Here is a 15,272-nt window from a genome sequence, read left to right on the forward strand (position 1 = left end):
AGTGTAAAAGAGAGAAAGAAACAGTTAAAATCCTGCCTTCATTGCTGGTTTAATAGACTTAGAGCAAACATTGTTTTTAATGATTTTGTTGTTTACAGACAGGTAAAATAAGTACATTACAGGCGTGATTTAGCTCTGTAAGAACATTTAGTTAATTAAACCATAACCATAACATGATATAAATTGATACAAAACATAAAAACTAATAAATACGCATTGAAATGTTTCCCATCACTGCTGAAAGTGTGATTCAGTGCAGGACTTATAGTGGCTCTCCACCTATTGAGGTCTATGGAAGCTTGTTTCCACGCTGATTGTTTTTTTTTTTTTTTTTCATTTATTTATTTATTAATTGATCGATTACCAAGTAGAAGTAGGTTAGAATTCCGCGTTAATCTCTCAAAAATCTTGAAATTTTGAAATAATAACCCAAAATTTCCACTTCCACTGGCATTTATCTCCAGCTTGCATGTTCACAAAACGAATTTAAGACTCAAAATATGAAAATACAACATTAAATAAAAAGATGTAAGCATTACATAATTTATATAGCCGCTTCTATATTTAATTATTTTTTTTTTTTTGGAGGGGGGTTGCTTTATCTACTTTCTTTTTTTTTTTTGCTCTTTTGCCAGATTATGTTTATCATTATCATGTTTTTTAAAAACTTTTGTATCAAATTATGTTATTAGTTGTTAAACATCAGTGCAAAGCTACATTATACATGCCTTCCTCATACATTATAATTTAGCTTTGTCATTCTTTTATTATTTAGGGTTTTTATTTTATTTTGGCAGTCTTCATCTTCCATATCCCTGATATTTGAGTCGCATTTTCTGACTATGATATTGGCTATGCTAGCATAAAGTTAACAGCAATATAAGTTATACAATAATTTAACCCTTGCCTTTCCTGTAGGAAAAACTGTATCACAGTTTAAAATGTAAGTTTATTGCAGTTCAGTGGCTCTCACTAGGGAACACAAGACTGCAGACTCCATCTCCAGTATTTTTTTTCTTTCAGAAATACATTTTCACACCTTTAAAAATAAGTAACTTTAACAATCCACAATTCAAGGGTGGACTTGTTCACAGCTCACAGGTATGTGTGGTGTGCAAGAACAGGTCCTTTGCCCTATAATATGCAGTTTAATTAAATATGGTTTGGTTGTTATCATTAAAATTTTAAAATTAGTTGGTTGTAAAATTTGAAACTTGCCAAACTTTGTGAGTGACCTTAAGCTGCCCTCTGGGATCTGAGTCATGTTTCCCTCCACATTCCCTGTCAGGATTCCTCCTCTAATCCCACACTTCTAAATACTGAATCTGTGGGTAGGCGGTCAGCTGGTCCATCTATTACAAGGTTAAACCACTTAACCATCTTATGAGAGAGAACCGAGGCCTCGAACCTCAGCTGGCACCCTGGTATGAAGCAACACATCAGTGTACCAGAGGCCTACATGAACAGAGTAAACAAAATCTGGTGTTTACTAGACTGGAGGGGGGATCGACAGATGATGCAAATGGGCTATAACCAGTGAAGGGCAAGAAACATGTCAATTTGACCAAATTTGTCAGAGACTCTAAGTTAATAAGCTGCCTTAGGCAGGATGATTTCTCAATAAATACACAGGCAGGTTTTATTTTGCAAAAGAAAGAAAGTTAACAACACACACTTATAACAGGACATTTAAAAAAAAAAAAAAAATCATAGAAGGCTTGGTTAACCCCCCCCCCCAAAAAAACCCTAAACAATAAGTAAAGTTATTAAATATATAAATGTTAAAACAGCACTTGGGAGACTTGAGTTTACATTCTGCTGCTGAGAAATCAGACCTGAGGCATGCACTGACACCCTACTGCCCTCTACAGGCCAGAGAGTAGCATCGCATGCAATTACAAAACGTGACTCAACATTTTCTGCAGACGTTCATTAACTCATCCATCACAAGCCGAGTCTCACGGTGCAAGCAGCAGCTCCAGGGCGCTCTATGAAAAATGCAGTATTACAATACAGGTGCTACATTTATTTTATTTTCATACAGGTCATAAAAAATAGGAATTTTTTTTACAATCATTTTCACATTGTTGAAAATATTTAAGATATTTAACTTCAGTTCACACGGCTCTTTTTCAGCCTGGAGGTCTCTGCTGCTGCTTTACGTTTACGTGACGGTGTGCCTGGAGCTTCTTCAGAGGGAGCTTCAGTCAGGTGATACAGCTCGATGGGTGGTGTTGGCTCCTTAAGCAAAGATGGGAAAAAAGGCTGTTGCTAAAAATCCATCTTTAACATTCAATTTTGTGTGGGCTTCAACATGGAAGACATCAAACGTCTTTCAAGTGAGAAATTCAGCATCAGACTCAGCTGACATAAGAGAATATATAAATGAAGAGCCCTGCTAACCTGCATGAGATAGTCTGCAATGTATTCTGGCTTCAGGCATGTGACTCCTTGTGAGGTAGCCTCTGAAACATCAACTCTGAAGTCTCCGGGTTTGAGTCGACTGAAGTCTGCAAAAAGATGTGTGGCCTCTTTGTACAGGGATGGGGAGGGACCAGGAAGGACCTGCAGAGAAATGACAGACTGTGTGTTTGCTGTGTTTGTGGAAAGAAGTCAAATGAAGCAGACAAACATAAACCCACAAACAACACAATTCTTTCCTTCAGCATACTGTTGTGATGGTTATTTACCTCCATCTAAAACAACAGCCCCATCTTCTTAGCTCTTATTTTTTTTCCTCGCTTTCTTTTGACTCACTAGCTCAGTTTTATTAAGGATTCCAAATTTTACATCACAGACATTTCTAAAGATTATATCAGAAAATAAATATCAACCTACTGAAGCTGTTGCTGTTTTAAGACACTTTTAGGATGCTAATCTATCTTGGCTAAAGACTGCATACTGCTGGATGTGTCTCATAAAAGAAAAGCACTGAGAAACCTTCGCCCCGCCAGACTGCAGCAACCGCCTGAATCCTGATTCTCTGCTCTGGTCGATGTTCAGCATGACTGTCCATCCACTGAAGGCGCCCTGAAAAATACAAATGCCTGTTTATAGAACACAAAATGCCTCAGAGCCGTGGTTTTTATTGTGTGTATGGGCCTGGTCGTACCTCGTGTTCAGAGTGTCCCTGCAGGCTTTTTCTCCAGCGCATGGCGGCTAACGCTAGTCTCTTTTGTTGGGAGGTGATGGAGGGCAATGCGTCAAGGATGGAGCTATTGCCCCACTCAAACTCCTCCTCCTAGATCACAGATTTGGAGATTTTTGGGGAAAAGTCAAGAAAACCTTTTGTGTGGTTTTTATTAGAAGTGACCCGTTCCTTGTCTAGTCTAAAATAACAGCCTAAGATGACGGCTGTGTGGTGATAGTTGCATGAAGGACTCTGCTTAAAGGTATTGGTGTTATCCGAGCGCTTATATTCCACATTCCCAGACTTTCTATCATATTTACTTGTGGCAAAGATTGCTCTTCGGATTCTGACCTGAATGAAGAGACCCACAGAGCGGCACGCCTCCAGGTACGAGCGGTGCAGGATCCATTTCCCAGCTGCCATCGCTGCCAGGTACTTCTCATTACGCAGGGGTGTCCCGACGATGATGTGTGTGCAGCTGGGGTCAAAAGACTGCTTATCCAAGACTACACCACCTACAGCAACAGACAGAGACAGAAAACTACACACACGGTACACTTGGCCTGTGCAGGGATTATGACTACAACACTGATAACTGAATGGCATGAAAATGCAATATAAATATGAAGTTTATCCTAATCCACTGACTCTATCAGACCCTCTGATAACATGTTTCCAGCACCATGGATATAGTCACCATCTGTGCACCTATTTTAAACTGGTAAACTGGTTTGGAGCTCGAAAGGTTGGATCACAGCACATTTTCCATGACCTCACATGTGATCGCTGACCCCAGTGAGTATTTTCATATTCTACAGGATGGAAAGAGAAGATGTGCAACTCAAAAACGGTGGAAACAGACTGGTTTTTCAGCATTTATGGCTGATGAAGTAAATGCAACATTATCAGTGTAGCAGACATTGGTTGAATGCAACTTTTTGTTTGGTTGAAACAGGTTTAGTTTTGGATTACGGTTTGCCAATAATTAGTGAAGATTAAACTCATGTGTAAGAGGACTGAGAATGCTTTACTGTTAGTAAATGACCTCACAGAGACAAACAAACACGTCTGTTTGTGCAGGGGTGTGTTTGTCACTTCCTCACACAGGTAGCAGTCCTTGTAGGGGAAATGCTGGCAACGGAGTAAACTTTTAGCCAATATATGACAACCGTTTATTCTAACAACCTCAAACTCAACACTGCACTTATTTCGGTTCCCAGCAATACACCCACCAAGTTTAAAGCCTAGCAGATGAACGGCTGTCAAGCTATCAAGCTAGTAAGATGCGCTGAGGCAGAAATACAGTGTGAAAGTTTTAATAATGATATAACTTGTCATGACCAGTGAAGATCTGATTCATGCTTTTTTTGACAGAGGAAACAGTGCTGGAGGAACTACTTCCATATCCTGGAGGCAGATCCTCAGTTATAGTCATCAGGGATTAGCTCCTCTGACTTCCAGCCTGTGATGTGCTGCCTTTTTTACTGCAGCACGATGAAACAGCGTTAGATCGCTAATTAGATGGGAGACTCACCAAGCTCCTCTATGAGGTGACTGTAATCAATGCGCTCCTGGGGGCTGAGGGAGGACAGTTGAAATCTGGGTGGCTGTTTTTCTTCCTTCTTCTTCTCCTGAGAAAAATAAACAACCTTTTAGCACCAGTACTTTTCTTGAAAGAGACGTATAGATTGTACGCTGCGCAGTACAAATGATCAGTTCATTATTATGTAACTGAATAAGCACAAGCATGCAGCTGTTTGCGTAACGCAGGAAAGTGGAGAGAAGTGTTACACAATGCTGAGCAATTAAATTTCATTTAGACCAGATTAAAGCTTCACGTGTTGTTGTCAGTACAAATTTCGAACCCTTCACCTGTGGTTCTGGTGCTACTGCGGGGTTGGCGAGAGGAAAGGCAATGCTGGGAGCTTTAGGAGTGAGGATGTCATTCTCTGGCTCCTCGGGAGGAGGCGTCAGGACTTTCTTGTTCATGTGCTGCTCAATGACGTCACAAGCAGCTGCGGGAGCGACAACGGTGAAATGTTACCAACATATCAGAAACAGTGTTTCCCTATTATATGTATACACAGACTTTAAATAGACCTGAGACTAACTTGACAGCTCTATACTAAGATGCACCACTTCTTCACCGTATCTCTACGTCCTTCCAAAGATTAGACCTTTCATTTTCATTTGCATGATTCACAGTTCAAAATCTTCTTTATCTGTCCAGGTAGGTGTAAACCCCTCTACGCATTAATTTAGCCCATTGTACGCTTTCAAACAGTTGGTGCAGCTGGATCCTCATTTCTTACCCATCTCTACCAGCTCTGAGTCCGTCATGGAGTCCCTTAGCTGTGGTCCGCTGTCTGCAGTTGGAGGAGGAGCAGCGAGGGGCTCAGAGTGCTGCGATGGGCTTCCAGGCCACTGTAAATTATCAGCGAGTTTGGCCCTCTCTTCTCTGGCTGTGGGGTCATCCCAAACTATCTGTTCACTCTGGGATGGCTCTGTGTTCATGTCCATAGCCGCTTCTCGAGGAACCCTGAAATCACAACAGAGCAGTCAGCTATGTGAACCCAAAAAATACCATCTATGATATTTATATGGTTTAGATCCTGAATTTAACACAAAAGGACTTTTCAAAGCTCAACGCGCCCCTACTGCTAACATAGTTCTGTAGGTAAAATCATGATATTTACTATTTCTTCTGCTGTCACCACAACTCTGTACCCAAACATACCTACAGCACCTTCCACTTTTTTTTTTTAACCAAATAAAAAAGCACTTTAAATTTTTTATAGTGGACTCTGCAAAACGCCCTGAGCTGCTGCCAGATTCCTTAGAGATTCAAGCTTCTTTTAGTTTTAACATAAGCAGCTTCTTTCATACCTCAGAGCTTCTAGAGTCCGTCTGTTACCGCTCCGTCCAACTCTGCTCCCTTCGGGTGTGTGGGGGCCCGAGTCTGCCCCTCCGGATCCCATCCTAGCGAGCCTGACTGAGGTACGCCTCCCTGTCGTCAGTTTAGTGGCTGACATGATCTCCCGCAGTTGTCTTTGCAGGTTCTCTCTCATCTCTAGCGTTTCTAAAATATCAGGATAGCAAAAAATATGTAAACCTCATATACAACCATGTATACTGAAGACCTTTTACTTCTGTGACAGGCTTGGTTTGTCAGGATTACTCCAGAAGTTATGGACAGATTTGCAGATTGGTGGTGAGCCTTGAGAGTCTTAGACTTGTTTCAAGTACATGCAGAAGCTCAGTGGAGTTAATTACCAGCAACAGAAAAGACACTCACCCCTCCTTTCTGTGCTATCATTCATCTCTTCTTGGTCTGTGCTTCCATCACTCACACGGCGTTGGGTTGCAGCTTCTTGTGTGGGATTGTGCACAAACTGCGACAAAGAAAATTAAAGATTAATTAAACAGGAAAAGAAAGATAATTGAGACATCCCAGCATTAATTGAACAATACATCCTGATTTTTCTGAGAAATTCTATTCTAAACCAACACAGGTCCCCCACTAACTCTGACTTTCAAATCAGACCCACCTCGTCTTCCTTTGTCTCCCTGATGTCTTTGCGTTGTGTTCGTGTTAAAGGTGGTGACCTCTGAGAGTTGCTGGGCACCTGGCTCAGGTTTAAACTCATCTTAGGGTTGTAGGTAAAAGGATAGAGAGACTCCGGGACGTGCCTTTGCTCATCAGCGCACTGCACAGGACAAAAACAGACACGTTACTGAAAACAGTATTTATCTACACACCAAAACTTAACTAAATAAAACAATTATGAGGAGACACACCACTGAAACGACGCTGCCTCTGAATTTACACATCAAAGACGTTTTTCATTTAGTATTCTGCTTTTGTTGATGAGATGCTAATTGCTTCCCCCGGGTGAAATGTTGCAGAATACAAATAATACCCAAATGAAATCAATTGCATCTTAATGCAGCTTTGTGAATCTTTATGAAGACGTAATTTATTTAAATGCTTGTTTAAGCAAAGGAAACAGAAGCATGTGGCTTGAACCTTGGCCTTTTATAGGCATGGTTTATGTGCTCAGGTTGAAAGAAACTAAAGACTGAATTGTTTCCTAACATGTGTGTGTTAATTTTCTGCAGATCAGCTGATGCCTGCCTCTTACCCACTAAATACTGGGATGGGCTTCAACAGTGTACTGTGTGTTTTACACTACCTTTTATCACTTCAAATAACACGAACACAGTATCACTTTCACACAGCAGACTTAATCAGCTGTCACAAATGATTAGAAATCAGTGAGAAAACGCTGATGTTTACACTACTGGGAAACCCACCGCCTGCAACCAGTACTGGGAGACCACATGGAGCCCTCTCTCCTTGACTCCTCTGTATTCCCGGGTGTTGTCCCCCACACGGCCCTGGTAAATGTAGTGTGTTACTGTATCGTCACAAGCCCACCTGAAAAGAAGTTAGCAAAGACATGTTTGTACTGTTTGCATCATATTTGCAAAAAATAAAATCAATTGATAAAGTGTTACTTTCCAGGACTTTCTTACAACATTGATGGGTTACGTTTTGATAATTAGTGATCAGTAAGCAAAACATTTCACCCATTCTTTGTGCAGGTGTCATGATGATTTAGAAGCAGTATACTTGGACTTTGGCCTTAATCCTTATGTAAGCCCAGTTTACGGAATTGATTTATTGCTCAGACTTGAAGGAAATCAAAGTGAAAAACTGTCATTTCTAAAAGTCATATGATGAAAAAATAAGAACAAACAGATAAAACCAAACATTAATTCTCATTCTGTGGTTTTAAAATGCTGACACTGGGAAGGCATGCTTAGCTCGAAATATAGGGAGAGTGGCGACAGATAGAACCAGGATTTGAAAGGTTTAAAAAAATGAAATAAAATAAAAATCTCTTAAGTAAAGTTTACAAACCTGAAGTCGGCTCCAAGCGAGGCAGCGATGGCGTTTAGTTCACTCTGCATTTTGCTCAGTTTCTTTCCCACGCAGATCACAACACCATTCAGGGGCCCGGCTTCTTTTCGTGGACTCTAACATGCAAACACCATATTGTTTTTGTCTGTCTTTCTTTTGAGTTGTTATGTTTGTGACTGGGAAATAAAGACCTGTGTGTACTTCAATCTAACACTGATAATCGCTAAGATGTGCTGTGGCTCTGTAACCACCAGGCTCTAACACATTTGTATAGCAGTACTAGTGTTTACCTTCTCAGCTGTCTTTGCAAGCTGGGGACTGGCAGAGACTGCTTGCATCTCTGAGACATTATTGCGGGTGCTATTAGCCAGCGCTACTTTCAGGTTCCTGTTGATGACATCAGTGAGTGGAGTCTCAATCCTCTTCCCTGGTTTCGATGCCCCACCCGGAGTTTCCATAGCTCCAAGTGCATCCTAAATAATATAAATACACATATTTAGAGAAACATTAATCAAATATCAGCAAACATGAAATGCCAGAAGTGTAAGCTGCTCAGTGAATCCCAACCTTGACATTAAAAGAGGGCCTGAAGAGCTGGTCTCGGTTGAGGAAACGAGAAGGGGTGTCCAGCTGCAGGGAGGCCTCGTTCTGTAGTGGGTTCCTTCTGCCACCCTCCTGGTTTTGTTTTGGGGTGCTGATGTCCTCTTTGGGCTTCATCTCATCCAAAACAGATCGGAACACTTTGCTCTGAAAGCGGCCTAAATCCAGAGGAGTGACAGCCTTACCGCTCCGGGGACCCAACAAAGGGATTTCTGGAGAGGAACGAACCGCTGGAGGCATAACCTGTTTCTGCGAACCACCTACAAAACTCTCTTCATCCCTCTCTGTGGAAGAACAAAATAAAAACATCCAGTCTCAGCAGCAATGACACACTAGACAAACTTGAGTCTACAATTACATTTAATAACATAATGAATTTAATAAATTAAGCGAACTGGAACTAAAACTAAACTAAAATTAAAAACTAAACTATCATTCTTATAAAGACCCATCCCTAGTCAGGACAGGTCAAACCGGTGCTACAAATGAATGCCTCTTAAAACTCCAGCCAAACTCCATCATACGGTTTAATTTAATGTAATTTATAACTCTAATCGTGTGTTAAGAATTACAGATCATAAAACAGATCTAACAAAGTTAGTTATCTAACCTGGTGAGGGTGGCAGATCAACTAAAAATCTTCCCTCCTCTGCTCTCTTCCCAGTTCGAGCAGACTCTAGTATCCAGTGCATGGTAACAGCAGGAAGCCCCCACTTCTTTGCTGCCTGGTACTTTGTGCCCTCGGGGCTCTGCAGCACCAGATGAGTGCTGGCCAGCATGCCTTTCTTCTGGTTGGCCAGGCGCACAAAATAATCCTGGACGCTGCAGCAAGGAGACACAAAACAAATTTAAAGATTTAACACACATACCTCCTAATGAGCAGCAGGACTGGGTTATAAAGTATGCAGCAGAGCAAGTGAATTTAAGTTACAGCAATGCACACAGGCCAGGGCTGCTTCTTCTTTTATTAAACAGCTGTATCATCCTACTGCTCAGGAGCACATACAGATAGAAAAATGTACAGAAGACAGAAATTCATCCTCATTACTGCTCTGAACACAAAGCAACTGCCTTCACATTGAGTGTTCATGCATAATAATGAATGCAAATACCAGCTAATTTAAAAGTTTAATCAAATATTCCTGCAGTAATTAATGTTTATGGATATTATGCCTAAACATAACGACTGGTGCATGTAAGGTAGTCATACTCGGCTCCAAGGTGCTTGGCAAGCTCCACCAAAGACTCCCTCTCTGCTCCGGTGAACTGGCTGACAGAGAGGACGCAATCTTTGAGAGGAAACTGTCCGTCCATCACTGGGACAGGAGTGAACAAAGGGTGGGAGGACAGCTGCAGGACACACTCCTTCTCCACACACATGACCTGAGGTTTAATGAGAGAAATAGGTCAATCAAAAGCATAAGGCACTCTCACAACATGGAGCACTGTTAACAAACTTACCAGCCAGGTATCAGTGACCACCTCTTCCACTGTGGCCTCCACTGAGCACCCCAAGAGAGGGACCACAGCATAGTCTGCGACAACCCGGGAGCGGCCCATCAGCACTTTGCCTCCATGTTCTGTCACCAGCAGAGAGAGCTGTGCCTCTGCCTCCGTACCAAACCCCACAAGAAGGAAACGTTTCCCGAAAAACAGTCCTGCCTCGCTGGCTTCCTGCAGGGTGGATTCTGTCCCATTAGTGTGGTTTGGTACCCAGGATTCAGGTTGGGGCTCTGCAGTTGTACTAATGGACTTCCTACTTTTACTCTCTGCTGGTGGTGGAGGCGGCATATCAACTGGAACACAAAAGGATATGAGCAGCTGTACCAATATGTGAAACTAACCTAAGTCTGAATCTTATTCATTCAGCTGCCTTATACAGACTCTTGATCCCATACAAACACCGACAGCAACAGATACTTACTCACTGTAGGGTCATCATCCATGTACTGTGACAGTAGATCCTCGTCTGCTTTCTTTCCCCCCGGAGTGCTCAAGCTGCCAGCAGGTGGACCACTTGAGATCCGGGATTTGGGAGTGTGGTAACCCAGCACCACTACATCAGCTGGAGCAGGAGGCAGACAGTCAGGGTGGAGGTAGCTGGCTTCTGGGAGCAGAGTGCCCTTTGAGAAGCTGTCTATTAGCCACTTTACTGTTACTACATGGGGCCTGTGAATTACAGAGAGAACATAAGTTATATGTTAACCACATTATGTCTTAATCCTTGCCTTTCTTTTTTCATATTTGTGTTTTTAATTTTTTTTGAGAATGCTGACATCCAAAAAGCTGGGATGTAGTTGAAGATTTAAGACCCTGTTCTAATGGTCATCAAACCACATTTTTATTGACCTATGCAGACGAAACTTGTCATTAAGGGTACAGGGAAGCTCAATAAATGTCATCTTTATGGGGGAAAGATTTAAAGGCTATATTAAAAAAGTGTGTGGAAATGAAATGTTAGACAGATAAAATATAAACTTTTTTTTTTAAAGTTTCAAATTTACCTGGATGATTGAGCATGCATCAAGACTCTTTTTTTCCAACATTCTGTGTTTAAGAGCTGAGACGACCGACTATTTTAAAGACAAATGTTTCAGATTCTTGTTTAATATAAGATTTTAGCTCTTCAATGGTTACTTTGACTTACTTTTTGTATTATAATGAGTCAGTGGGTGATGGACCCCTTTGCATCTGGACCTTTTTACTATAAAGCTGCTGTTTTAATACATGCAGAAAGGATATTAAAGTGGGCAAAAAGCAGCCACGATCCAGCTTTGACTTCTGGATCAAAACACGCAATTCTCCCTGTTGCTGAATTCTGTTGAGAATTGGATAAACCTAGAATCTCCATTTCTCAGTGTGTAATAGCCTTTAGTCTAAATTATTATGCAGTCCAACCAAACATATTTTGGTATGAAAGGAAACATTAGAATCTCCAAGTTATTGTATTAATACAGAGGATATAAATATCATGAAGGTTATTAAAGCTCTTTAGTTCAGACCTGTGAGTTGCTTTGGAAAGAAAATTATTGAGGTCCTGGTCCAGCTCGCCCATGACCACATGAGAGAGCTCCTCACTGGGTTGGTTGAAGCGCAGACCTCCTGCAGCATTTACAAGACGCCGTAACTTCTCCAGTTTATTCCCTGGCAGGCCACACAGATACAGCTGTGTGACATTTAACACAAAATGACAGAAAGACTCAAGTTTATCATTTATAGACTCAACTCCTACTACAGAATTGAAAGAGGAAATACATAAAATCTATATAAAAAGAAAACTGCAGACCATCGACTTACCTTACAGCCATCCAATAAATCATCAGCAGGGCACACGGTAAGATCCAGACTCTCTATAGGGTCTGGAGCTTCCAGGTGGCTGACAGTGCTGTTATTGGTGAGAGCCGTGTCGTTTATTGTCCTGCTAGTGTTCACAGAAATGTTGCTCAAGCCCAACAGTGATGGACCCTCTGGAGATGAAAAACATAACTCTTCAATCATTAAAGACAAACAGGCTCTGAATTACTGTGGAAAACCTTTATCATCTTATCAAATGCGACTCACCGTCCTTCTTACTGGTACCAGTAGGTGTGGAAGTGTGTGGTCGAGTGGTTTTTGAAGCATTGCGCTCCACAGTGTACCTGCTCTCATCTTGACAGTAGCCCTTCTCTATGCTGTCAAAGAGCCAGTGCAAAGACACGCAATACACATTCCACTTCCGAGCACACTCGTACTTCTGACCTACAACCAAGTACGATCGATGACAATCAATGACGCACAAATGATGGCATTACATCATTTTTTTTTAAAAAATACTGGTGACTTACCTGTTGGTTCATTAACAATGAGGTGTGTACACTCATTCATTTTGAGCTGACCGGTGTAGTTGGCCCCATGCTGCTCACAAAGTCTTTGTACTTCTTTGCGCTCTGTGCTGGACAGACCTGTCACACAAACACTACAGCCACGCAGCACAGGGCAAAGGTAGTCCTCTAAGGGCATGTCTGTATATCTGAAAAGACTGGAAAAGGAGTACAGAGACACCATTCATGTTTTTGTAAATGTACAGTGATTTAAAATGTGAATTTGTATCAAACAGGAAATTTTTGACCAGGACATGTCCTTCAATGCACATATTAAACAAATATGTAAGACTGCTTTCTTCCATTTGCGCAACATCTCTAAAATTAGAAATATCCTGTCTCAGAGTGACGCTGAAAAACTAGTTCATGCATTTATTACTTCCAGGCTGGACTACTGTAATTCATTATTATCAGGATGTCCAAAAAACTCACTGAAAAGCCTTCAGCTAATCCAAAATGCTGCAGCAAGAGTACTGACAGGGACTAGAAGGAGAGAGCATATTTCTCCTGTTTTGGCTTCCCTTCATTGGCTTCCTGTTAAATCCAGAATTGAATTCAAAATCCTGCTCCTCACATACAAGGTCTTAAATAATCAGGCCCCATCTTATCTTAATGACCTTGTAGTACCATATCACCCTATTAGAGCACTTCGCTCTCGCTCTGCAGGCCTACTTGTTGTTCCTAGAGTATTTAAAAGTAGAATGGGAGGCAGAGCCTTCAGTTTTCAGGCCCCTCTTCTGTGGAACCAGCTTCCAGTTTGGATTCGGGAGACAGAAACTATCTCTACTTTTAAGATTAGGCTTAAAACTTTCCTTTTTGCTAAAGCATATAGTTAGGGCTGGATCAGGTGACCCTGAATCCTCCCTTAGTTATGCTGCAATAGACGTAGGCTGCCGGGGGATTCCCATGATGCATTGAGTTTTTCCTTTCCAGTCACCTTTCTCACTCACTATGTATTAATAGACCTCTCTGCATTGAATCATATCTGTTATTAACCTCTGTCTCTCTTCCACAGCATGTCTTTATCCTGTCTTCCTTCTCTCACCCCAACCGGTCGCAGCAGATGGCCGCCCCTCCCTGAGCCTGGTTCTGCCGGAGGTTTCTTCCTGTTAAAAGGGAGTTTTTCCTTCCCACTGTCGCCAAAGTGCTTGCTCATAGGGGGTCATATGATTGTTGGGTTTTTCTCTGTATCTATGAAGCGCCTTGAGGCGACTTTTGTTGTGATTTGGCGCTATATAAATAAAATTGAATTGAATTGAACAAGTCTTCATGTATTTAATAGATGTAGCCATGTAAATCACAGTACATACCTATCCTGTGATTTCTTCCAGCAGGCTTTAACCCACGTAGGCAACAGGATGGGTTTACTGAGGCTGGCTGCTACCAGGTACTTTTTACTGCCCACCTCTTCTGCAATCAGGTGTGTAACAGATATGTTTAGATCCGAATAGGCCTGTCCACCCATGAGCTGCACCAGATCCATCAGCTCTTCCTGGAGTGTGAGAGAAGGTATGGACATAAACATGTCACAGTGCTTCATATTTTATTAAAATGTATATAGCAGATTTCTTACCCGTATTGCTCTGTCCATACTGGTGCAGCAAATGGTGACATCAGCCATGGCCATGTTATAGACAGGCTTCTCTGCTCTGGGGACACAACGCTGTTGCTGCAGGCAGTACAACACCACCAGTGGACTCACTATTCTGCAACCAAGCTGCACAAGAAATAAAAAAACAAGAGTCAATCTCTGATAGAGCCTCAGGAGTGACATTTCACTGTTTAAAAGTGTAGAGTTCAACCTTGTTGCAGTGAAGAAAGGCTGGAGATGTAAAACTGGTGAACACAAACAGAGACTTGTCCTTCTTATCCATGCGCAAAACATCATCTTCTGTGATGGTTTTCAAATATTTTTCAGACTGCAGCTCCAAAATGGCCTGAATAAACCGGAGACAAACATGATTACCAATTTGTAAAACAAAGAGACAGTAAACACTAGAAGAAAGACTGGACCAGGCAGTAGAGCTTACCTCATAAGCTTTGGCAGTACAGTCTTTTTTTGATCCTTCACTTTCCACAAACTTCACAATGAAGGCTACTTTTTCTGCCTTAGACATGGTGACCCTGTACCAGCGACAAGACCTGGCATTTATTATAATGGCTGTGGCTGGCCTTAGCAGTAGCATCTAAATATAAAATGATCACCTACAAAGATTAAGTTATGACTAAGCACCGCCATACATTCAACACAAGCCTGCTATTAGCTTAAAATAATAACTTACTAGTTACTTACCTTTAATAGAAGAGCTCAAGAGCGCCAGTAAAGACAGTCCGTGTATTCCGACGGGAATCAGTATAAACTCTGATTAGTCATATGAAGCTAGTTTTACCTTAGTGCGGCTTGTCAGCGAGTTGAAGCTTGTGAAGTCTGCTGTCACTTTTTAGAAAGCCTGCACTGACTTTATGTTAGCTGCGCAACATAAACTTGCGAGCTAACGTTCAAACCTGCTGTAGCTCAGTTACAACATAAAAACATCCAAAAACTACCACTGCTCATGTTATCTTAAACCAACAGTCCAACCAACAGTCCCGAGATATGGGTTTAACTAACTGACATACATTTTAAAACAATTTAATCGTAATAGTTTAGCTATATAAATTGTGATCTTTGTTGATAGTGTTCGCGCCTTTGGCGCAACTTCCGGCGTTACCTGCTAATCTGACCGACTGGAGTGAACGTTTCAAAGGTTCCGCTACA

General features: G+C 41.6%; 1 protein-coding gene across 1 annotated transcript; it reads right to left on the reverse strand.

Annotated features, from left to right (window-relative positions):
• Positions 1 to 39: 39 nt before the first annotated feature.
• Positions 40 to 15,241, reverse strand: topbp1 (DNA topoisomerase II binding protein 1). The gene is made up of 28 exons (XM_084939633.1): positions 14,808 to 15,241; positions 14,545 to 14,638; positions 14,317 to 14,451; positions 14,088 to 14,231; positions 13,825 to 14,006; positions 12,479 to 12,672; positions 12,216 to 12,392; positions 11,952 to 12,121; positions 11,657 to 11,820; positions 10,579 to 10,823; positions 10,116 to 10,450; positions 9,865 to 10,037; positions 9,265 to 9,476; positions 8,622 to 8,938; positions 8,345 to 8,527; positions 8,055 to 8,170; positions 7,445 to 7,568; positions 6,679 to 6,837; positions 6,426 to 6,522; positions 6,017 to 6,209; positions 5,443 to 5,669; positions 5,003 to 5,145; positions 4,665 to 4,761; positions 3,482 to 3,645; positions 3,113 to 3,241; positions 2,941 to 3,030; positions 2,404 to 2,565; positions 40 to 2,241 (listed from the first exon to the last, which is right to left on the reverse strand). The coding sequence occupies exons 2-28, from the start codon at positions 14,629 to 14,631 to the stop codon at positions 2,113 to 2,115; spliced, it is 4,548 nt and encodes a 1,515-aa protein (XP_084795759.1). The 5' UTR covers positions 14,632 to 14,638; positions 14,808 to 15,241; the 3' UTR covers positions 40 to 2,112.
• Positions 15,242 to 15,272: the final 31 nt, after the last annotated feature.

This window comes from Perissodus microlepis, chromosome 9 (assembly GCF_051167445.1).
Source record: "Perissodus microlepis isolate ML-2025 ecotype Zambia chromosome 9, ASM5116744v1, whole genome shotgun sequence".
Classification (NCBI taxonomy): domain Eukaryota; kingdom Metazoa; phylum Chordata; class Actinopteri; order Cichliformes; family Cichlidae; genus Perissodus; species Perissodus microlepis.